General features: G+C 37.7%; 1 protein-coding gene across 4 annotated transcripts in view; it reads left to right on the top strand.

Annotated features, from left to right (window-relative positions):
* The window catches only part of MAST4 (microtubule associated serine/threonine kinase family member 4), a 452725-nt gene that overhangs the window by 311649 nt on the left and 115456 nt on the right, over positions 1-25620 (top strand). The window contains exon 1 of one of the 4 annotated variants that reach the window (XM_073344104.1): positions 1523-1896. The exons of the other annotated variants lie outside the window; for them this stretch is intronic. Coding sequence (XP_073200205.1) covers positions 1811-1896 — 86 coding nt within the window. The 5' untranslated portion in view covers positions 1523-1810. Of the gene's footprint in view, positions 1-1522; positions 1897-25620 lie in introns of those variants that run through there. 4 annotated transcript variants of the gene reach the window in all.

Here is a 25620-nt window from a genome sequence, read left to right on the forward strand (position 1 = left end):
ACCACACACCACACAACAGAACCACTAACCCAGGAACCTATCCTTGCAACAGAGCCCGTTGCCAACTGTGTCCACATATCTATTCAGGGGACACCATCATAGGGCCTAATCACATCAGCCACACTATCGGAGGCTCGTTCACCTGCACATCTACCAATATGAGATATGCCATCATGTGCCGCAATGCCCCTCTGCCATGTACATTGGTCAAACTGGACAGTCTCTATGTAAAAGAATCAATGGACACAAATCAGACGTCAAGAATTATAACATTCAAAAACCAGTTGGAGAACACTTCAATCTCTCTGGTCACTCGATTACAGACCTAAAAGTTGCAATTCTTCAATTAAAAAAAACTTCAAAAACAGACTCCAACGAGAGACTGCTGAATTGGAATTAATTTGCAAACTGGATACAATTAACTTCGGCTTGAATAGAGACTGGGAGTGGATGGGTCATTACACAAAGTAAAACCATTTCCCCATGTTTATTCCCCCCTCCACCCCCCACTGTTCCTCAGACGTTCTTGTCAACTGATGGAAATGGCCCACCTTGATTATCACTACAAAAGGTGTGTCCTCGTCCCCTGCTCTCCTGCTGGTAATAGCTCACCTTAAGTGATCACTCTGGTTACAGTGTGTATGGTAACACCCATTGTTTCATGTTCTCTATGTATATAAGTCTCCCCACTGTATTTTCCACTGAATGCATCCGATGAAGTGAGCTGTAGCTCATGAAAGCTTATGCTCAAATAAATTGGTTAGTCTCTAAGGTGCCACAAGACCTCCTTTTCTTTTTGCGGATACAGACTAACACGGCTGCTACTCTGAAACCTGTATGTGGCTTGTATTTTTGTAGAACAAACAATATGTGTGTTAGCTATGCCAAATTATGGATCTTGGCCGTCAGCAGGGTGTAGCTCACTACATAAGGTGCTCGTGAGTCACACACTTCTGTACCTCTTACTCATCTTTGTAGGTACAATAAATACTCGAGGCTGTTGTTTCTACTCTAAACTTCAGAATAATCCACAAAGGAAGTGTGTGAGAGTGCGCGCCCCCATTGCCGCATGTTGCGTTCCGTCACTGCTGCCTACAGTGGTGTGTGAAGTGTTTACCTGTGATGAAAAGATTAAAGAATGCAGTGTCTTTTCATTTCCTGTAATACAGGAGCTCTCAACTTCATTCTCAGCCCCTTGCTAAGCAGCAAGATGAGATCAAAGGTGACAGGTTTAAGTCTTGGAAAAGACTCTCAAAGATTAGCTTATTTCTAAAACTATTTGTGGGGATGGGAGGAAGTGAATGGAATTTTTATTTTTCAAAATATATTATTATAAAAGGCAAATAGAAAGTAAATATATTATTTGTAAGAATTTTATGTAAACCAGACAATTGCTTTTTTAAAACAAGATAAATAAAGGGATGAGTTGAAAGTATAAAATGTGCTACTCCCCCTCTGGGTAGATCTGAATGGTATCTGCTAAACAGATGACAAAGTACCTTGGGCTGAATCACACACAGAGACAGCGTTTTCAGCAGAAGGTGGGGCTAAACTATTGTAATTATTGTTTCTAGCCAGGGAGTGCGCATGTTAGAGAGGAAAAGTTTACTGAACCTTTGGGGAAGCAGTTGTATACTAATTAGATAACCCAACAGGACACTGCTTCTTAGTTACACTAAAAAGTTTCTCTTGAGATCAGAGTTAATGTTAACACGTTTTTGCAGCGAGTGATCAGATAATTGGGGATTTTTTTTTCTTTTTTGGTATCATGTCTTTGAACTTTTAGTGAACTGAAAAGAAGGGACTGGATATGTCTGATCCAAATTTTTGGACTGTCCTCTCAAACTATACCTTGCCTCATTTGAGGAGTGGAAACAGGCTGCGTCGCACACAAAGGTAAAAATCCTTTCCAAGTTCTCCTGTGGTTACATGGAATCTTGTTCTGAAGGTTTTGTCTTTACTTGTCTCTCCACGCTGTAAAGAACTTAAATATGGTGTTTACCAAACATAGTTGTTGAACTTACTTAGAGTATAGGTAAATCTCTCTAATTTAAAATACTTTCCAGTACTTCCTGGTTTCATTTTTGTCCGCTTTTACAAAACTGTAGGTTATTTGGTACTTTCAGCTGCTTGGGTTTACTTATCTTAAAGTAAGGATCTGTACCTTTGAGTCTGTGTTGTTTTTTGTTCTTTTGTTGCATAGTATTTATTACTTTCCCTCTCCAGCATACTCTTTTACTTCAGTTTCTTTCTTTTTAACACTATTTCAGCTATCAAATATTTGACCTTTATCTGGAGTACATGTACTCTATATAGATAGTCCAAGATAGCTTATTTCATATTGTACTCTTAAAGAGACAGGTTTGTGTCATGGTGTCATTTTTTATTACTGGTTAGCTGACATTTAGTAATACAGTAATGACCTTTTCATTTTGGACAAGAGTAAAAGTTGACTAGAAAAAAGCAAATTTTAAGTAAAGTTAAAGATTGTGCCATATATCAACAAAAAACAGGCAATCTGAAGCTATGCTGAGACTTTGGGATGTGTTATAGCTACTGCTATAAAGTCTGATGTGTCTGTCACACTGAGTAAGAATTGTTTATATAGGTTTATGACTATCTCTTCAACTCCCAGGCTTGTCACTTTGAGTTACATCATTTCTATTGTTTTAAATGTGGTTAGTTTTATCAGTGAAATATTTTAAAATATTTTCTTTACATATTTTCACCACTGTGTGTTTAAATCATCTTTAGATATTGCTCCCTCTCTGTCTTGCTATCTGTAAGAGTAACACCAAGAAAGCAGGAAACAGGCTTAGCCGATCTGTTCATAAGCTTTAAGTATTCATACACTGACATTTTACAAAAGAAAAAGGTCTGTATTGTATCACAGAAATTTGAGATAGGCCAGATGATTTAATAGTTCTTTTCTATTTCCTTGTCAATGCACACTTGTTCCTCTGTCTGTCTGTCTCTCTCTCTCTCTGTGTGTGTGTGTGTGTGTGTGTGTGTATATATACACTTATATTTATATTTGTGTCTGGCCCATTACATGCTAGATTACTTATTAAAATGTTTTCTTATTCCTCTTTTAAAAATTATTTTAACTAATAAATATGACCAACTGAATGCACAGATAGCACGTTTGCACTTTCCTGATACAAATATGCCTCCTTAAAAAAATAAAATAAAAAGCCTCAGAGCTTGTTCAGTTCTTCCTCACTCTACTAACTCAAGCAGGTCTTGCACTTTCATGTGGACCTAAAAATACCTTTTATGAAGTGTACTGCTGTGAAGCAGGTCAAGGAGGAACCTGATAGACTTTCTGCCAAATGAGAGCACAGTTATAATACATCTGTGAGCCAGCCCTTAATTCTAAATTCTTACTGTACTCTTTGTTTTGTCACTAAATTTACATTATTCTAGATCTTTCAAAATGTAGATACAGAACTTCTAAAGCAATACTTTAAGAATATCCCCAAACTTTAATTGCTAACCGAATAATAAAATACTCTGTGTATTGCGAGGTACACAGTCTGCCTCTATGTATTTACATACACTGTAGAATCATGTAAAACTTTCTGTTAAAAACCCAAAGCAAAATATATAAGGTCTCCCCCCTCCTCCATTCCAACTAATTCTGTCAGTTTGTGGCACCTCCGAGAACTGATCAGTCAGCCTTCTGTTCCATACAGTGTTTTAAGTGGTCCAGTAAGGCAGACCTGCTCCCTTCCCCTGCACAAGTATACCCATAGGTGACATAATCCAGAGTGAAGCAAGGACCAGAAAGGAGGCAATAGCTGGGATGGAGGAACATCTCCCAATACTGCTGCAGAAAGGGGATTTGATACACAGAAGTTAATGGTTGGATCTGGGGGCAGAGGCCCTATAGTACTTGGCCTCTCATTCACAGGCTCATGATCGAAGGAGAAGGCTATTCTGTAGTATCTGAGGAGAGGGAAGGGCAATGAGGTGAAGGCCACTGGGCTATCCCCTCTCTTAGAAGACAGCTCTGGGTAAAATTGGGGCTTTGGACCTGCCCAGGGAACACTGGGTCTTGGTTAAAGGACCGGATGATGAAATTTTCTAGTTTTACAGTGAATGATGGAAGTTTTGGAGAAACCCAAGAACACAATCAAACTTGAAGGGCTTGTGAAATGAACCTAATGGCTGTGGTTAACTGAAAGTGTGGGAACCAATAACAGTGAATTTGGCACAGGTCCACTCATGGCAATTGAAACTGAACTGATTTATTTAGATGTTAGAGTTGTCAGTGAAACACCTTTGAACTGAAGTATAGGCAAACATTGATTCTTCATGGAAACTTATTAAGGGAAATTCAAGGTTATCTCAAATTGGCATTCACCCACGTTTGAATTTGGGGCCTCTTTCAGAAATGGGGTATCAGTTTTGGTGTTTGGTTGGGGCTATCTTGATGGTCTCTTCTGTCACCTCCACTCCATGCTATCTGCGTAGTTAGAAGCCCAGAACCCATTCCTCTTCTCCTGGTTCTCAGAGTTCATGGGGATTCTTCTCTAACACACACTAAGGATTTTTTTTTCCTACGAAGTCTCTTAGCCTAGGAATTTTTCCCTTTCCTAAGCCTCAGAGACACACAGACGCAGGGATAGCCCATCTCCCTCTTCAGGGAGGATGGGGGATTGCAATAGTCAGCATAGCTGCTCGAAGTGCAGACATGAACTGAGTAAAAATTTCTTATCCAAAAGATGATCTGTCTTTCTGCTGACTTGAGTGACTAAAATAAGTTGTTACTGTTATTTACTCCTTTTATCCCTGCAGAATCATGACACCTAAGGGAGAATGGGTTGGATTTTATTGTGACTCATGTATCATCAACAGACTTGTTAACTGAATTCCAATTGTAGCAGCTTTATTGCTGGTAATGAAGCATGAGCAAGAAATACCCCAGTATGCCTTTCATGTCTCATGGTGGGTTTTCTGGGCTGGCAGTTACAAAGCCCTCTACTTGTAAACTGAACAGCTATGATGTACAAGCCATTGAGAGTCACTAAACATGGATCACAAAACATCTCTTTTACAGCGTTAGAACCAGACTTCATATGTCACCATTTTAATATTTAATGTCGTGGTCTCACATTCATTTATAAAGTTATATAACTTTTTTAAGCCTGCCCTTTTATTCCCCCCTGTCCTTCTCATTGGAGTCACAGTGGAACAGTTTACTGCAAACTGTCTTCTGTTGTGTCAGAACCCTTTTATACTAAAACACAGGATTATAAATAATCACCTAATCATCCATTGCCCTATTTTGGATGAACATTGATTAATATTACATAGTGGTTTTATTTTTTCTGTATGAACAGAGCAGTGTGATATTGAAGAGACTTTACTAATATGGGATAGAATATGCCATCAGGTGATCAATTATGTAATCTAACAACTCTGATTTCAGGAGATGCTAGTTCTTTTTTAATTAATAATTGTGTTTAATTTGCAGTAATGAGTTTCAGAAGTCATTTTGAGTTTCAAAGTGTACATAGTTGTCACCCAGGTCTGAGATTTTACTGGGATTGGAAATAGTATGTTCCCTGGTGGATACTGAACAAACGTTTTGAACTCATGAGTTGTCAGTTTGAGTGGGTTCAACTGTATAGTTTAGGTTGGACATTAGGAAAACTTCCTAACTGTCAGAGTGGTTAAGCACTGAAATAAATTGCTTAGGGAGGTTGTAGAATTTTCATCAGTGGGGATTTTTAAGAGCAGGTTGGATAAACACCTGTCAGGGATGGTCTAGATAATACTTAGTCCTGCCTTGAGTGCAGGGGACTGGACTACATGACGTCTCAAAGTCCCTTCCAATTCTATGATTCTGTGATGTTGAATTATTATATACTATATTTATAGAATAGACTAAAAAGCTGAGGAGGTCAGGAGTTTAGATAGATCCCACTTTCTGTTAGTAAGAACCCCTTTTGATAGGAGTTCCTTTAAAAATGTTATTTCATTGTTTAGAATTGTATTTTACAAGATTGATTATAATGATTTTTTCTTTACTGATTTGTGTGATTTGGGGCTGAAAGAGTGGATTCTTAAGGAGAAGAAAATATCCTGAAATAAGCATTTAAAATCGAGATTAAATTCTTTTCCAAATTTTGTTTTAAAATGGATGATAATCAGGGTTTGAACTTCTTGATTTGACAGAGGCTATCTAAATTCAAATAGTAGACCATAAAATACTAAACTTTTCTTATAGGTCCTGTTGCATTATTTCTCTTTACTTCTCTACGTAGTATCATGTACAAAAGAAATTAATTAACTCATCACTCTAAAAGCTAATTCTTTAGTGGAACAAGAATCTTAAAAATGGTCCTGTGGGTGGCATAAGAAAAGTGGGCATAATTAAAGGGACGAGATTAACAACATCACGAACAGCCAAAAATACCCTGTAATTGCTATATGTAGTGGATGGATCTTCTATTGCTCCAATTTTAGTTATTTTAGTCATATTACATAGTACCGTGTCAATTAAAAAATAGCTAAAGAATTACTGTTTACTGTGGGTGTGTTCATAGTAATTAGGAGAGTTTTCCCTTTAGTCTTAAGCTTTTTAGATATTCACGTTAAACCTTACACATACAAAGAGAGAGAGACCCTCTGTATGTTTATTACATTAATAGCTACTGGACAGGCATAGAGAGAAGATAATTATGCTACAACTAAGGGAGTGAGAAATAGGCCTGTGCATGCTGTTTGAGCTTACACAAGCACACTGACAAGGAATATGTTTTTTTAAATGATGATCTGTTAAACTAATGGTCCCATTGCTGTGTATGTTTAAGAACAGTGTGCTAACATAGCCTGCTAAATGTGTTTCCTTCCATTCACCGTAAAGTGTTGTGTGTTAAGGGAGAATTTCTTACTTATACAGTTTTCACAATCAGAGAGAGAGGGTCTTGTTTTCTTTATTCTGGCTGATTTATTTTGGTGAGCATTTTTTTTTTTTTTTGGCTCAAGCAATTAGTTTATTTTCAGGTTCCCAGACAATCTAAATGTTGGTGACACCCAGTTGCTCCATGATGAACTATCGTTGTTTCTTTCCTTCAGCCAGTGTGCTAGGATTCATGTGGCCAGATCCTGAGGTTTTTACTTGGTACTTACTCCCATTTTCTGACTGACAACTGAGTCAAGATCTCAGGATTTTGCCCATAGCTATTTCTGTGAATCAGCTGGGAGGGGAGAAAGCAGGAGCAGGATAGGTGGAAGTTTGGTAAAGCTCTTCTGTTGCAACTTCCATTGCAGGAAATCAAATGTTTATGAACAATTATTGTGGGTAGAGGAGTCTTTCATTTTATGGGCTTGACTGTTTCATGACCTTGCCCAAGGTAAGTCTTTGGCAGAGATAGGAATGTAAACCTGGATCTCCTGACTCTCAGACATGCGCTTTAGCCACATCTTCCTTCTCTTCAAACAAGCTATATGAATCTATTAAGTATTGTCAGTATGGTAGCACTTTGATTTAGTTAATACACAGTTTTTACATAGAAATTGTTTTGCTAGTTACTAGACTTGAGAACAAATCTATTTATTTGTTAATAGATTATCAGCATAACAGAAGATATTGCACACCGATTTAGATTAGACAGCTTTGACTGAGTACATTAAACAAAAAGGTGTCATACTGCTTTTCTGAGGTGAAACTATTTAATAAGTTGAATACAACTTCTTTCTCCATTCTTATTTGTATTTCTTAAGAAAGCAATTCCTTACCATAGCATGTAGGGGCCCAAGTCGTGGACTGGGACCCCATCGTGCTAGGTGCTGTACAAACAGAATAAATGATGGTCCCTACCCAGAGAGCTTAAAATCTAGGTATAAGACAAGAGACAACAGACTGGGAGTGCCAGGAGTCGGCATGATAGGCAGTGGTCTTGACACACACCATCAACCTATCCTTTGTCAAGTTTTTTGTAGACATCATGGTAAAAGTGACTTTTAAAGAGGGATTTGAAGGAGGATAATGACGTTTTGCAGATGTTTATAGGGAGCTTCTCCCCAATGTGAGGGACGGCATGGGAGAAAGCATAAAGGTGCTTGATTGAAAGTTTAACAAGTGGGTAATGGAGGCTGGTGGTGTTGGCTGATTGAAGGTGGGTGTCGACATCTTGATAGTGAATGAGAGCTGATCGGTAGGGTGGGAATAGGTTGCAAAGAGCCTTGAAAGTGAAGACCAGAAGCTTACGTTTAATACGATAGAGAAGGGGGAGCCGCTGGAGGGATGCAAAGAGGGTATTATAAGGTCAAAGCAATGGTTCTTGGTATTTTTCCCTATTCAATAAAAGCAATGAATTTGACTACCCAATCAGAGTGTAAGTTCTTGGTTGTTCTTTTAAGCAAGATCCTATGGACTTTTTTTTCAAAATAAAATCTTAAGTTGAGGGCATTGGTTACGATATTTAAGACATTAAAATAAAATAACCGTTTTAACTACTAATGTAAAGGCTCCTGTGCTTTGTGTTTACTCCATTATACGAGCCTTTTCATAGTGTTATACAAGCAGGTAAATTTCTTGAAATGTACCCAGGGTAAATAAAAAATTTACTCAGGCACAGCACTTCGTGTTTTCTGAAGGAGACAGAATAATCTTATCACAAGGTATTAATGTGCCAACCTGTTGTTCTAGTAATACAGATTTATTTTTCTTGGTATTTAGAGGTGAGTTAAGTTAACATTAATATACATTAGTATTATTTAGATCTGCTGTAGTAGAATATTTCTTCTTCAATCTGAATAAAAGTAAGGGGGAGAAACACTTTCAGGGCAGTGTTAATGATCAGGGAAGGTCGATTTTGTGGTTCTGTTTTTAATTCTCAAATAGTGAGCCTGTACAAATTCAGTGGTAGCAAGTTGAAACTCTTTGAGCACTGTTCCCACTAATTATAAACATATCTCAGAAGTACAGTAAAACCGGAGCAATTCCCAGATTGATCTGCCCAATAGAGATGCTTCAAATACTGCAAATATCCCTGCTACTGACAGATAAGTGCAGAAATATTGGGCTGATGCTAGTGTACATACATCAGCTTTTCCCTCTCTTTCTTTTAGTTAACAGTAGTCTTCTTTAAATAATTGTTTAGAAATTAAGGAAAATCACCATGGTCTATTGTTCTCAAAAGATTATAATTATTATTTTAAGTAGAATCTGTTGTTCCCATGCAGTACTGGCATGCTCAGTTTGATGGTTAGAAAGTTGAAACTGGTGCTAATTATGTAAATGTTTTAATTTGTAATGGTCTGTTGCTGATCTCTATCATTTGGCTAGTGCATTTGATTTCAAAGCCAGTTAACAGAAAATTCCTTGAAAGGTTACCCACTAATGGATTTTCTTTTCTTCATAATATGTTTCAGATGAGGTCAAATAATGCAATACCTGTTGGGAGGAAAATGGCTAATTATTACATGACCTAAATATGTTCTTATTTAATGGGGCTACTAAAAATTTTACCAAATCTTCCGAGGCCATTAGGCTATAGAGAACTCAGGGATACATAAAAAATGTTGTTTCCTTAATTTATAAGCATTTGCTTAGCAATTAAAAAAACTTATTGTTTCTGTCTTAATGGTAGGCAGATTTCAAGGTAGGCCTACTATAGATTCATGTGAATAAAATCAACAAATTAATGAAGAAATAGGATGTCTAACTGCTGAAGCAAATAATAAAATTAAGTGCTGCATATTGAAGTATTTATTTATTTTAATCAAAATTTATATAGCCTCTCCCCCACCCTCGTTTGATTATCTGAGCGTACTCTGGAGCTTAAACAGATTTATTTCCATGAGATCAAGAAAATAAGTTGGCTGTAAAACAAATAATTAATTTCTTGCTTTTGTTTGGATGAATAAAAACCACATCTGCCTATCTGAATTTAAAAACACTATTTGTAATTGAATCTGTTTGGGCATTTTTACAGTTTGTTTTCAAGGGGTTGTGATAAATGTAAGCTTCTTTTGTGAGGGGGACGGGGGGGGGGGAGGGGGGGTGTGGCCCATGTTCACTGTTACTGAAATCCATGCATTGTCTTGAATGTGTACATAACAATAGTTGAGTAAGCCCGAAGTGTATCCACTGAGAAGCTGAATAGGAGATGAGTTTGAAGAACTCAGTTAAATATTCAGAAGAAAATAATTCATACAACACAAGCTCCATTCAAAGACACATCCAGCCATGAATTGATATGAATAATGAAGTACCTCAAACCCTTCGGAGAAGGTATTTTTTCTAGGGTAGGTCTAATCTGTACAGGGATTTTCCTGCTGCTTCTCGCCTTTACAAAATTCCCAAATTCCTGCTACTTCCAGTTTTTACTGGGGACATCTTATCTGACTCCTAGAATGCAAGGGGAAGAAGAAAGAAAATGGGGTTTATATTCTGTCCCAAACTGCAGCAGTTCTCCTGTGCACCGTTGGAAAAAATACATTTGTTCCTTTACAATTTGAACATTTTACAATATCTGAGCCCAGAATGTTTAGATTTCTCTCGTATGTGCTTGGCTAACCTCCATCTGGGACAAATCTTACATGGTGAAATGCTATGTAAATTGATCATTCTTCTTGAAGAGGTAGGGGAAGAGTAGAGTTACCTTAAAGATTTCTTTTAACTGCAATAAGGTCTGTGCGAATCTTAATTTTCTTTGGAGACCATCTTAAAGGGACACACAACAAAAATCACTTTGATTTGTTTTTTCCTATGATGATTACAAGTAATACTAATGATTTCTGTACCTAAAATGTTAGAGAGGGGGTGCATTTTCCCCCATTTTGCTGCTTAGTGCATTTGGCAGCATTTTGTGTATCATCACATTCCCATCTAATAATCTGGGCTCCAACCCTGTCATTTAATTGGCACAAGTAAATGTGCAAAGCATCAGTATAGTCAGTAAGTTGTCTCCACAAGTGCACAAAGGGTTTTGCCCATGTGGAACTGGTTGCAGGTTTGGAACCTTAGTTTGTTTCCCCTGCTGTGTATATGGACGGATCTTCCACAAAGCAAGCGATGGAGAAGTGGGATTTTTTAAAAAAACAGGAATTTGTCCTTTTTGTGTTTAAAAACAAAAGTAATTTTTTTTTACCAGCCAATTAAAACTATACAAATAGTAATGAAGATTTGGGAATAGGTGTGGTTCTTCAAACTCCTTTACGTAAGTTTTTTAAAAATATGGTTGGATTTCACTCTGATGTCCTATCTTGGTGGTGTGTGTTTTTAATTTTTTGGTGGACAGTCATTGTGGCTTCTTGCCCTGAGAGAGATTACTCCATAGGAATGGATAGAAAGAACTAGGAAAAAAATCTGGATTTGTTTAATTCATACATTAGTATAAGCAGAGTATTGAATAAGGCTGTTACCTTATGTGTTTGGACATATTCTGTTCTTTAACAAATCAGTTTATAATTATTTTCAACGAAAATGCCCAAGATTACATGCACCTGTGATTGCTTGAGGTCAGAGCGAGATGAGCACCTACAGACTTGCTTGGTTATTTGATCATCTACAATCGTGTCAGTGAATGCTGTACAGTTGACTTCATTTGGAGGTGGGTGTGAAGCTAATCAGATCTTTCTCTTTTTATTTTCCCCCTGTGAAAACAAATATGCTTAGAAAATTAGGGTTTAACTGCTTTCAGCTTTGCACAAAACAAACATATGCCACTGAGCCATTTAAAAACAAAAGCTGTGACTTAACAATGAGAATTCTTAAAGCCAAATTTTGCCATCAGGCATGAGCAACTCCCCTTCATTTCAGTAAAAGGTGTTGGTGTGGCTCAGAATTTTGCCTTCAATGATTGACTCTATAAATTGGACAGGTCTCACATTAAAAGACATACAGCAATATAAACTTTTTATAGGTTTTTCAATTTTCTTCTGAGTGGTAAATCACTGAAGATTTCCCAGTAGGTTTTTACACAAAGATAATACTGACTTTTCCTTAGCTGTTTTTGATATGTTAAAATATACATTTTTAATCATCATAATAATATCCATGGTAAAAGAGAAGTAATTTAATCGTACTTCTCTTAACCTCATTTTTATCTACAAACAAAATGAAATCCTTTTATCACTATTATTGCTAATAATAAAACTGTTGATCAGGGATAATAATAATTCAGGGTTGTTGGTCTTACCACTGGTATTGCTGTGTTTACCAGAACTTGTTGCCAGGATAGTCTTCACAATGTAAACCAATGCAGGGGTTATTTGTTCTACCTGTAGCAAAACTGAAATGACCCCATGTGAACAACACTCTTGCACCTTGACAGTGTAGTTAATTGAGAAATCTTAATAAATTAATAAACTAACACTAACTGTTTCATTGCTGAATAACAAAATGCAGTTAGTTTATCCATTCATCAGATGTGCTTTTTTAGTGGTGCTAGACATACTTAGCATGTGTGTTTATTTCCAGGGACTTTACATGAATAACTAACTGCTGCTTGAACACATGCATTTCCAGTAGTAGAAGAAAAGGTAGTCAAACAGGTTGGATAGCTGTGTCTGGTTTTAGTTATGATTTGGAAGACTCATGCCTAAATGTGCAAACACATGCACAAAAGGGAACTATCAGGATTCAAAACTGTCTCTTCTCTACCCTCCTCCTTTCACTCCTTCCCATCCCTAAAAATCTGGACATGTAGAAAGTGGGAGACAAGTTTTGAAAATAAGCATCATGCTCACCTTTTCTCTTTACCAGAGGCAAGATGATTTTGCTTCTACTCTAATGGGCTTGCCACTTTGATTGCTGAACTCTTTTATCTGGAGGCATCTGCTTCCCATCTCTGACTTGTGACTAACAAGAAGCTCAGATTCTTTTAAAGAATATACTTCCTCTTCTCCGCGTCCCCCTCCTCCCTTTCCTGCCCTGTTGTCTCTGATATCTTCTATGCTGTCTCATCAGACGTAAAACTGTTAAATCGTAGGGATTGATTTGTGGAGGAAAATATTTTCCCATTTTTTTCCCCTCAGATGTGTCCACCGCAAGACCTTGATACATAAAACATTTCTTGCTAACCTATAATACCGTTCAAAATTTTTAGGAAATATATTAAATTACAGACTAAATATGCAAATTACTATATAAGTGTTTAGATTGGATATAAGCAATGCAACATCATTTATGGGTCAATAGTTCATAACCATCACATGTCTCCTGACATATATTTATAAATTATTGAGCAAAAAGGGACCATTATTATCATATAGTTTGACCTCCTGCGTGAAGCAGGCCCAGAATAATTCAACATTGTACCAGCATAACTAGTGATTTATTAATTTGGCCTTTTAAATTAGCTTGGAATGCTAATTTAATCTTCCGCAGGTTTTAAGGAAAAGATTTCACCAACATTTCACCAACATTTGCCCTAGATTTCTGTTGACACCTGTTTAGGGTGACCAGACAGCAAGTGTGAAAAATTGGGACAGAGGGTGGGGGGGTAATAGGAGTCTATATAAGAAAAAGACCCCAAAATCGGGGCATCTGGTCACCCTACACCAGTTATCTGTTTTGTGGTGAGTTGTTAAAGAGGTATGGCTGTATATCCTGTTCAAGATGGGATGAATGTATTCATAGAATATTAGAATGGCTGTCAGTTTTTGAACTACATAGGATCCTATTTTAGTATTACAGTTTCTTACTATTTATTATTTATACTGTGGTAGTACCTAGGAACCCCAGTCCCAGACCACAACCTCTGTGCTAGCTGTTGTACAGACACATACTATTTATTGAGGTTACCACTCTTATTAAAATATTAAATTGCAGTTATATGGTCCCTCATATTATTTCACAAGTGTTAATTAATCCTTGCAACAGCCTGAGAGTACTTAGATCAATAAGCAGTTCCCAGGCTGTGGCCTACAGAGGACTTACTGGTTGTCTACAGAGATCTGACTCTTTTCCTTGTACACATCTTTTACTACATATATCCAGGCTCTTCCCTGCAAAGAAGGGGTTTGGAGGAAAGAAAGGATCAGAGCAGATGGGACAGGTAGATGACATGAAAAACAAAAATACAGTATGTGACCAGTTTCTTCAAAAAAGACAAAACACTTTATGCACTTTAAGCTGTCTTTAATGTACTTAAACTTGTGTAATGTTACGTCTCCATGTAAGCCACTGATGTAGTTGTGAGAAGGATGATATATGTTCATAAATGGAAGGGGAGGCACTTCACACAATCTCTTAAGATGTGCTCCACGCTTTGGGAAATTTAAGAACATTTATAATTAATTATTCCCATTTCATAATATAAAATAAGGACTAACCTAATTTTACAGATAAAGGCTGACATGAGAGGCTAAGAAATTTGTTTAAAGACACTGACAAAGTCTGTTTCATAGCAGGGCATTTGGCCTAGACACTAGAATTTACACCTCTGTTTATGAAAGGTGCCATAGGTATTTTAATGATGAGTAGTCAAGACTTTTTTTAAAATATTTTTAAGGTCTTCATCAGCACAGTATCAGAGCACCTCACATTTATCAATAATTACTGATGTCTATATTTATTAATCCATTTATCTTCACAACTCCCCTGTAAAGTAGGAAAGTACCATTCCCATTTTTAGAGATGGCAAAGTGAGGCACAAGGTAGATTAGATTATTTGCCCAGGGTTACGCAGGAAGTCTACGGTTGAACGGGGAATTGAACCCACGTCTCGAGCCTCAGTTCAGTGCTCCATCCACTATACTTTGGTTAATGCCCCCAATATTAAATACTTTCCAAACATAGGTAAAGACAACTGCAGACTCCTGGTCAAAATCTGTAAAGCCACTACCTTAACCTTATTACTTCTGAAAACTCCCGTATGCCATGATGCATATGGAAACTTCAGTCTGATCATTGACTAGGTGAGTGGTGGATTGTGCATAAATGTTTTTTTTTTTTTTGTTGCAATATCTCCGCTACCCAGTATGTCTTATCCACCTATCATGCTTTGGGTTTTAGATTGTAAGCTCTGGGTGGCAGGGGTGTCATTTACAATAACTTTGTATTGTGGCTAGCGCCAGGAGGCCCTGACCAGATTGGCCTATTTCAATATAAATACTAAATAAGAGTAGTACTATACCTTAGCATTGTGCCCTCTATCATGTTGAGCCAGTGGTTCCATTGCTGAGAAAGAAGAAAGAGTGCTACTTACTGATTGGCCAGCAGCCCCTCCTATAGCGTACAGAGAGATTTCTTGGGGGTCTCAAAACAAAATTGTCCTGATTCAATTTTGCAAAGTTTCTGCAATCTGAAGATATTCCTGTATAATGGCTTCAGCCTGAAATTAACATGGCCCGGTTTCTAACAATAACAAAGAAGCCTAACCATCACTTAAAATTTCAGGTAAAATATATGATCAGAGTGCTTGGAATAAATGTAAATATATGATCAGAGTGCTTGGAATAAATGTAAATATATGATCAGAGTGCTTGGAATAAATGCTTGTGTATTAACATTAAAGTGCTTCTAAAATCTATATCCTTGAATCTTCATATATTAGGCTTTTTCACAGTTTAGGCTGGGAGGAATACTTCATAGCTGCCAATAATTGCTTATGAATTCATTAACTTTCCAGTTTACTATATGTTTTCAATCTTTTTTTCTAAGGTTCCTAGGAAAAGAAAATGAAAGTGTGTAATATTTCCTCCTCATACTGTTCTGTTTTTTAATATAAAATATAAAATGTACATCACTGGTAATACACATTGCGGGTTAGCAGCTACCAAAGCTTGGAACTGGTTGTATAAAATGTATAATGCATTTTTCATTTCAGTTGATCTGATTTGTGTGTGAAATAAGATTGAAGCCCCTTGCTGTGACTTTGAGTAACAATAGCTGTACTTAAGATGTGTTTTGATCTTTTTTCTCTCCTATTCGTTCAAAATATATTTTTAATGTAAGAGTTATGAGCCAGTGCTTTTAGTACAGGAATGAGAATGAATTCTTGAGTTCTAAACCTGGCTCTGACAGACTATCTAGGCCTTCACAAATCTTTGAACTTCTTTGCTTTGGTTTCTCAAAACATACAAAGGGAGAAGGAGCTGTCAGTACTAACCTACTTCTTAGAGATGTTTTAAGATTTATTGAGTTAATGTCTACAAGAAACTTAAGTAATACTTTGCAATTATATACATTAACTATTCGATTAAATCTAAATTCAAAACATCCTGATTGTATTTTATTAACCAGTAATTGGTTTTTTACTATAAGATTTTAATATTTATATTAATATAAACATTTTATAGGTTTGGATATTTCAATTTCAGTAACTTTATTGACATAACAAGATACGCTTCTAGTAACTTATCGGTACAGAGCAAATTAAGATACTCCTAGGGTTTGCTGTCATCAAACTATTTGTAACTTTTTTAATACTACTGACTTTAGGGTGTGTCTACATGACGGTGGCAACCAAGGGTGTAAATCTACAGAGCATGAGCCTGCTAAACATAAAGTATACCTTCCACAGGATCCATATGGTGAATTTGTTCACTGTATGTTCAAACCATGGCTAACCATGCACTAAGCCTCTATGTAGACAAGCCCTTATTTTTCTTGAAAATGTTTTGTTTCTAGAGTTCGATGAACCCTACAAAATTGACCCAAGTTTGAAGTAAATAGGTTCAGTTGCTTTAAAGTTATTGACATTTCTCACGTTTTTGAAAGTACACCTTTAACTACCCTTACTCTTACAAAAAGAGCTATGAGCTCTTTAGTTGCCTCACATAGTTAATAACTCTGTTTTACATTCCACTTGAAAGGTAACACCATGCCCAGAAGCACCATGCTGGGGTGTTGGTTTCGTACTGACTCAGTAGGAATCATCATCATTTCTTGCAGCACCTACAGTTAACCTAACTCTGCTTGATCTGAGATTTGATGAAATCACAGCTCTGGGTGGTATGGCTGTAGGCATTGGGACTATTAGAGCTAGACTGGTAATGAATATGATGTATAGTTTTATACGCTACAACCATATCCTATCTCCTCTTCGTCACTAAACAATGACACACTTCCACTTTCTTAGATGGATTAGATGCAATGGGAGGTAGTTAGCTAGACGTCAGTGAATAGAAAGATCCGCATTTGACCTTCTGAAGGAATGACTAAATAATTAACTCATTATATTTTTAAAAATTGACTAACTTGGACTTAAAGAGGTTATAAAAACAATTATTTTCTGAAGTGATTACAGTGACTTTGTTTTTAAGATCTGGAATGGAAAACACTAAAACATTTCAATAACTATTTCCTTCGCCTAAATACCAAACCGGTTGGATCACTCTCTTCACTATGAGCTTTTAGGTACTGGAATGGCTCACCAGGATACTGCAAAATGACCCTTTCATTATATATGACACTGTGGCTGCATTTCATACAAGATGCATGTATTTTCCAAACTATCATTTTTACTTTCTACTGCTGCTTTGGCGCTAGCTGCTGAACTTGTCTCACTACCTTTACTTCAGCCAAATAAGAAGCAGAGGTCACTGAAACATATGGGATGCTTCAGTAGTCTTAACATAACTGCTGCTTATTTTTATATAATTAAAAATATATAAACATGCACTGTAATCTTTGTCTTAAGTTATTGTGCTTGAACTGTGCTGCTCATTTTGAATTGACTAGAAAGTTTAAGAATGAATAAAGGAAAATTAAGGAAAAATTAACCAAAATGCACACCCCATTAGTTAATCTCAATTTTTTTCTGAAGTTGTGAACAATGTACAGAAATAAAGCAATTTTCAGTACTAAACCCTAATCTATTCCTGCCAGTATTAAGAGTTAACTTGTGTGAAATCAGCTAGAACCTTTTGTAAATAAGGGACTGTTTTCTGTTACTCCACCAAATTGCAAGAAGTAATTTGATCTATTGAATGCCGATATGATGATGTTGAATGTCTTTTTTTAATCAATCAGTATTTTATTTTCTCTATTTAATTTCCGTGTATCAAGGCAGCTTATGCTAGTAATAGTGAATCAACATAATTGTAAATCAAAGTTCTTTAGACGCATTTCCCTTCCTAGTTCTAGTCAGATCATTGTAATATTTTTTCAAACCAGATTGAAATACCTATCGTTCACTTTTAAATGAGTCACTCCTCCGACATATAGATTAGTGTGAAAGTGTCATTCTCTTCTGAACTCTACCCTAATGTTACACACGTGTCATGAGACTGTTTTGAAAGAAAGAAACCGTTTGGAGGAGGATGTTTGGCTATGGATTTGTATAGTGGAGATGATATGTGAGAATACAGTTATGATAAAATAAGTTTTTCGTGTTTGCTTCATAATATTGATTAATATTCATCTTCAGCGAGCAAGACTGTTTTTATGAGTAATTGTAATTTCTACAGTCGTCATAAATGATGAATTCCAGGAAATATGTCCACACTTTCCTTATCATAAAATCCAATGTTTTAGCAGAGAAAATGATTTTGCTAACATTCCTCTATCTCAGACTTATGTCCAAAATGTGGACTGTGGGCTGAACTCAGTTGATCATAGCTTGTTGCTCCAAAACTGCAGCCAAGACATGGTGGTGTTACTTATTTTAAAAGTTCCTTTGGGGGCATAAGATGTTGACAGGGATCTTGTTCAAGTGTTTTGTCTAGGCTCTCACATTCACATTTGGGATCATTCCTTGCTTCCACTTGGTCATATTGTCACCACTCTTCCACCCCAGCTCTCACTCGATTGAAAGTACACCAGTATTTCCACTTGAGGTCAGTGCCTGGGGGAAGTTGTTTTGAAGGATCCATATTCTCCAGGATCATTGAATTGCTCACCCCTTTGTTACTCTGTGGGCTTCCACAGTGGTATTTTGGGTAAGGAATTTTCAAAGGCAAAGTTTTTCTGGACTTTGGCCTCTTGGATGGTGGAATGCGCCTGTTCTGTCTTTCCTTTCTACTGAAGGCATCCCACACTCTCAGAAACCTTGGGAGGCAGGCCAATCCTTGCTTACAGACAGCCCCCCAACCTGAGCAACTACTCACCAGCAACTACACACCACACCACAGGAAACACTAACCCAGGAACCCATCCCTGTAACAAACCCCACTGCCTTCTGTGTCCCCATATCTACTCTAGTGACACCATCATAGGACCCAACCACGTCAGCTACACCATCAGAGGGGATTCACTTGCACATCTACTAATGTGATACATACCATCATGTGCCCGCAATGTCCCTCTGCCATGTACATTGGCCAGACTGGACAGTCTCTACGTAAAAGGATAAATGGACACAAAGCAGACATCAGGAATGGTAACATACAAAAGCCAATAGGAGAACACTTCAATCTCCCATGACACTCAATAACAGATTTAAAAGTAGTCATACTTCAACAACAAAAACTTCAAAAACAGACTTCGAAGAGAAACTGCTGAGCTACAATTCATTTGCTAACTTAATACTATCAATTTGGGCTTGAATTGGGACTGGGAGTGGCTGGCTCACTACAAAAGCAATTTTCCCTCTCTTGGTATTGATACCTCCTCATCAATTATTGGGAGTGGACTACATCCACCCTGACTAAATTGGCCTTCAATATTGGTTCTCCACTTGTATGGTAACTCCCTTCTCTTCATGTGCCAATATATATTTGTCTGTATCTGTAATTTTCACTCCATGCATCTGAAGAAGTGGGTTTTTTACCCATGAAAGATAATGCCCAAATAAATCTGTTAGTCTTTAAGATGCCCCCGGACTCCTCATAGTCTTTGAGTAGTACAACCACTTTGCCCTGTCTCCACAGCCTGGTTGTCTGCATTGTCTCCATGCAAGAGTTGAAGAGCTCAAGTAGCCATATCCCAAAAATGTAATAACGCAGTTAATTTTAAATGATTTGTAGTATCAGTTATTTTGTTTGGAAAGCTGACCTAGAGGATATATTGTATTTCTCAATAGTAACATCAATATTTGACTAATTAAATTACCAAACTGATGATGGGTCTAACTAACACACACAAAAGAGGAAGTTTTGATTAATGTTCAAAACTTGTCCTTCATACAATGCTCTAATTTACCATTCAGAGGGTTCAGAAAAACAGAATATTATGTGTAGCCCTTGTGCTTGAACATAGCTCCATTACAACAAAAGGTTGGTATGCCTAAGTTGTACGAAGGCAAGATTTCAGAGTTCCGGAATAGACAGATGACTCAAATGCACTAAAATTCTTAAGGAGACTTAGGATCAAATCTCATGTATCCCCATCAAAGATATTTAGGATGACTGGTAATGTGGGATGAGTCCCTTCCCAGTTAGATCACTGGTGTGAATCTGACCCCAGGACATCAGTGATCGAGTTATTGCTGTCTGGTAATGGGACCTAAAAGTGAAGTGAGTCGACCGTCTCATCCCTAATGTGCATGTATCATAATTATGAATTGTTAATTTTGACTTGAACCTGATATGGTGGTTCTTCTAGGCCAGGGTTAAGACAATGGGGGAGTGTGCTTTTTTGCTGATCCTGCTGTACTGTTTTCAGGACAAATGGAGGGCTTCTGAGCTCTCAGTCCAGAACCAATCTTGAGCATGAAACCTGCTTTAGAACATTTTAATTGTGGGAATTAAAAAAATGTTCTGCAATCTCCTCCCTAGGTAAATTTACCCTTATAGTTTCCATTGGGTGTAGCATTCCCTTTTAAGTCACAAATTGAACTCTTGTGTAGGTTTTTAAACAGTTAAATACTATTCAGAACTAGCTGAAATTCCCTATCTCCTGTCAGCTCCCAACTCTTTATCACTCTGTTTTTGATGATCCTAAACATAAATTGCATGTCCTATTCTCTCTGTTCTCTTTCCCATTTGTGTGTCTACTGGGCCTTACAGTACCACTGTAACACAGCTTCTTTCCCCAAAATTGGACCTCTCAGCATTCAAAATTAATGAATCAGATCCCAAAGAACCATGAGCTTTAAAAAAAAATAATAAAATTGAGTTCATTTTATTTGTGTTCTTGTTTTGAGCCTGTAGAGTTCATGTTTTCAAGTTTTTTTTCTACAGTCAGGGCTTAATTTATTTATTTATTTATTGGTAAATGAAAGCTGAGATTCTCATGCCATCATATCACTCCAAGAGCTAGGGCTTTTAAGAAGAGAACCAAATATTCTGAAATTCGTGATAAAATTGCAAGAATTGGAAACATGGTCGCTGTGATCCCATCTCTTTAATTTGCTTCTAGTCCTGCTATCCTTGAACAGCCTTTGTTTAAACAGCCAAGTTTGAAAGCAGACACATGCAATGGGGCGTAATTTATTTCTCTGGGCCAATGTTTCTGTAGCAACCAAAGTTCTTTTTGTTGTTGCCAGCATACTGGTAGCTGTGCATCTGTTGGATCGGTGATCATACTGTGGGTAATAAGCCTTTTACTATGGGAGATCATGGATATATTTTATGTGGACAACAGGTCAATCTGTGTGTACAAACCATTATATTGCTAGTTGTATACCTCCAACTATCTCAGCACACTTATTCTTTGACCTCTGCATCTGCTTTCCCTTCTTTATTGGGCCTTTTACATAGAATCATAGAATATCAGGGTTGGAAGGGACCCCAGAAGGTCATCTAGTCCAACCCCCTGCTCAAAGCAGGACCAATTCCCAGTTAAATCATCCCAGCCAGGGCTTTGTCAAGCCTGACCTTAAAAACCTCTAAGGAAGGAGATTCTACCACCTCCCTAGGTAACGCATTCCAGTGTTTCACCACCCTCTTAGTGAAAAAGTTTTTTCTAATATCCAATCTAAACCTCCCCCACTGCAACTTGAGACCATTACTCCTCGTTCTGTCATCTGCTACCATTGAGAACAGTCTAGAGACATCCTCTTTGGAACCCCCTTTCAGGTAGTTGAAAGCAGCTATCAAATCCCCCCTCATTCTTCTCTTCTGCAGGCTAAACAATCCCAGCTCCCTCAGCCTCTCCTCATAACTCATGTGTTCCAGTCCCCTAATCATTTTTGTTGCCCTTCGCTGGACTCTCTCCAATTTATCCACATCCTTCTTGAAGTGTGGGGCCCAAAACTGGACACAGTACTCCAGATGAGGCCTCACCAATGTTGAAACATATTTTTATTTACTCTTAAAGACAATGTCCAATGGATGAATTGGACCTTTCAGATATTTTTTATTCCCTGTCAACGTGAGTGAGTTAAAACAATCTTCATAGAGATTGTTTCCTTCAGATACTTTTTCTTAAGGCATTTGCATTTCTTGGGAGTTTTTTCTCTCCTTACATATCTGGTGAATCATGGATTATTGTTCAGTCATGACCTACTTCTTCTCTTCCCAGGCAATTAAGGTATTACTTTAAAAGTAAAGTACATACAGCTATCCTGGTTCAGATGTGCTATAGACAGAGAACATGTATATGCTAAATTTTACCTCACAACTTTGTTGCACAGCAGGATGAGTTCAAGATGGCATTTGTCTAATTCTGAATGTTGTGGGTTACATGATCACTGTTGTATAGCTTTTAGATTATACTTTTATATATTAATGTTATGAGGTAACATCTTACCTTTCTGTTTTTGTGCTCTGGATGTTCATGAGAAAATATAAAGCTGTTAACGCTTTAAGGGTTGTGAGTATTTTGAGAAGTAAAAGTTCTAGAAATTTCTGGTGTCTGTAAGAGCATTATCTAGGCTTCATCTTGTGAGTAAAGACAGAGTATATGCAAAAAGGATTTAGTAGTACATATTCATCCCTGCAGGCACAATGGGGGGCAATTTGCATCATCCTGTGCCTGTAGAGGCATGTATTTCAGAGAGGCAATTCACCACTGGGGAGGAAGGCAGCTTTATATTCTGGCCAGGGTTCTGTATGAGCTCTGCTGGTTTAGGCTGCCTGGGAGAGGCACTTAGACTGTCTCTGCACTTGGCAGGTGTGGCCTTGTCCCTTTCCAAGGTGAGTCTTGCATTCTAAGTATGCCTCAAAGGGCTTCAGTAGAGGAGGGTTTTCAGGCACACGGTGTGACTGTGCTCCTGCTCCAGGTGGATTTGCAGAGGGCCCACAACTTGAGTTGTGCTAGCAGAGTGAATCAAGCCCTCTGTACACATTCGTGAGTGTGTATATATGGAAAAAATATTATCTAGGCTCAGCCCTGCTGAGTTTGAGATCTGACAAGATAGTAATCTTGTCCATTGTGATCATTATCCCTTCATGATAAATGCAATTTAGCACTTGGCACTGCAATTTATTACATGGATTTCACCACCATGAGAGTGTCTGTGTAGATGGTTAAACACCAGGGATCCTGGTAAACTATGCAGTTGCACCTCTACTGACAAGCACTGTGCATGGATAGATAGATGGCTACTGTGCATGGGAGAATCTGGGTTTTGGAACTTCACTTTCTCTTGACTGCTTTCAGTGCTGTGACAAAAGGAAGGGATTTGAGAACTCCCCATTTCCCTGAATGGTCCTAGTGCTGCCAGTAGGGTTGCCTCCTCCTGAGATACAAAAAATCATGACATCCGGGATGATCCTGAATCCATAAAACTGGACAGCTGACTGTGTGTACTGAGCACCCTTACAGATTTTCTGGGACACCTATCAAGAGGAATGACTCTGGGAAAACCTGGACAGATTGCAACCCAACAGCTTGCTGGGGAAGATTGAGGAATGGACTCAAGGTCTTCCTTTACAATGGATGCTTCTGGTGGTTCTGCCAGCTGGGGAGAGGGAATTGAGTCAGAGGTTAGTCAAAGGCAAAGGATAAGATAGGGAAAGAGTGAATGAAAGTGTTGATAGAACGTGGGAAGGGATGTGAGAGATACTGCACTGCACTCGTGGATTTTAAATTTGAGGCTTAGCAGTCTTTGGTTCTAAGCGTGGGTGGAGGGGGAGGATTACAAGTAGTGCTGAAAAACACAATATGTGTGCTGGTGATATCCATGTGATAAATTGTTTTTATCAGGCACCTTTGGCTACTTCACCTGTGTGCTGCCCATTAATTTGTCTCCACTTGGACTATTTCAGACACTCCAGGCCTCTGAACAGCTTCAGACTTCCCCTATTTAGAATGAAAAAGCCTGCCAGAGGAGCATTTTTCTCTTCCATCTCTTCCTCCCCAAAACAAAAAATCAAACAAAAAAACCACGCCCTTAATTCTCTCCAATATTACACTAGTAAGAAGCACAGGATGGTCAATTTTTACTTTGGTACCACTGACAGATTTAAAATCTGAGACTCTGATTGTCTCATGACCCTGCCTGAAAGGCTACATTTGGGAGTTTTATACCATTGGACGGGAGAATTTCAGTCAATTACACAGTACCTTCTTCAAGTCCCGGAAGATACAGAGAATATCAGACATTAACCTCAGAAAGCTCCCCAGTTGGCTTACTTTCCATGTGAAGAGAGAAGAAAAACAGTGCCATAAAATTTTAATTCAAAAGTTTCTAAAATAGTTTTTCTATGCTTTAAAAAGGCAAGTGACAAATGCGGTGCATGTAGTGGTGTGGTATAAATAATGTATTAATACTTGTTTGGAATGAACTACATAACTTATTAGTGAGAAGTGCAGCCATCCCAAACTCACTCCAGTAAAACCCATTTTTACTACACCACAGCATCGTTAATACACATACCTGTTTAGTGCCAGACCTGCTGCAGTGTACTTAAAATGCCCTGGTTTTTCTTGCTGTGTGGTACTTGGTGATTAAGCATAACTGAAAAGAGACTCCTCTGTGAAGCCTAAAGCCTTGTGTTGTACTCACTGCTGACTGCCTGTAGATGTTGAATTGCTTCATTGGAGATTATTCAGACCTTTCCAATTTCCTCACAATGACTTTGCACCAAAGCCGTGTCTTCTGCATGTATAATATATTGCCTTCCTTAAGTAGATGTACTTCAGTATGGAAATGGAAAGCTTCATCTAATTCAGTCTTAGACCTAGTCTACACACAGTTTTTCTATGTTTTGGGTTTTATGTTTGTTTGGGCTTTTTTGTTTTGTTTTTTGTGGTTTTTTTTAACTTAAATAGTTATACTGATATATCACCAAGTGTGGATGCAGTACAAAGTTGCCTTATACTGGTCTAGCTTTTTCCCTTTCCCACATGGGAGTAGCTATTGAAATTTCTTTGGTAAATAGTTTATTTGCTGAAAAATATGGCTCAAGTTGATCCGAAACTATTCAGGAATTTGTGTAAAGTCAGCTGAATAGTTTTGACTAAACCAAAAATAAAATGCTATGGGAATGTTGAAACAAAACATTTAATTTTGACCAGATTCAATTTTTTGTTGTTGTGATTTCACACATTTTGACAAAAGCAAAGGAAGACTGATTCACTAAACACTGGATATGAGAAGGTAGTTTGGAGAGGATGCCTTCCCTTATAACTTTTAGCCCAGCGTTCTCTCCTGGGATGTGGGAGACCCAGGTTCAATTCCCCACTCTGCCTGATACAGAGAAAACATTTAATCCTGAATCTCTCCCATCCTAGATGAGCGCCCTACTGAGTAGGCTATAGAATCATTTTCACATGCTTTCCCTTGCCTAATGAATGTTCATTGTCATTTATAAAGTCATTTGGGTCAGGCAAAAAGAGTGAGAATGAGTCTGTAGCCTTGTCATTAGGGCACTCACCCAGGATATTGG

The sequence above is a fragment of the Lepidochelys kempii genome, chromosome 5, assembly GCF_965140285.1.
Source record: "Lepidochelys kempii isolate rLepKem1 chromosome 5, rLepKem1.hap1, whole genome shotgun sequence".
Classification (NCBI taxonomy): domain Eukaryota; kingdom Metazoa; phylum Chordata; order Testudines; family Cheloniidae; genus Lepidochelys; species Lepidochelys kempii.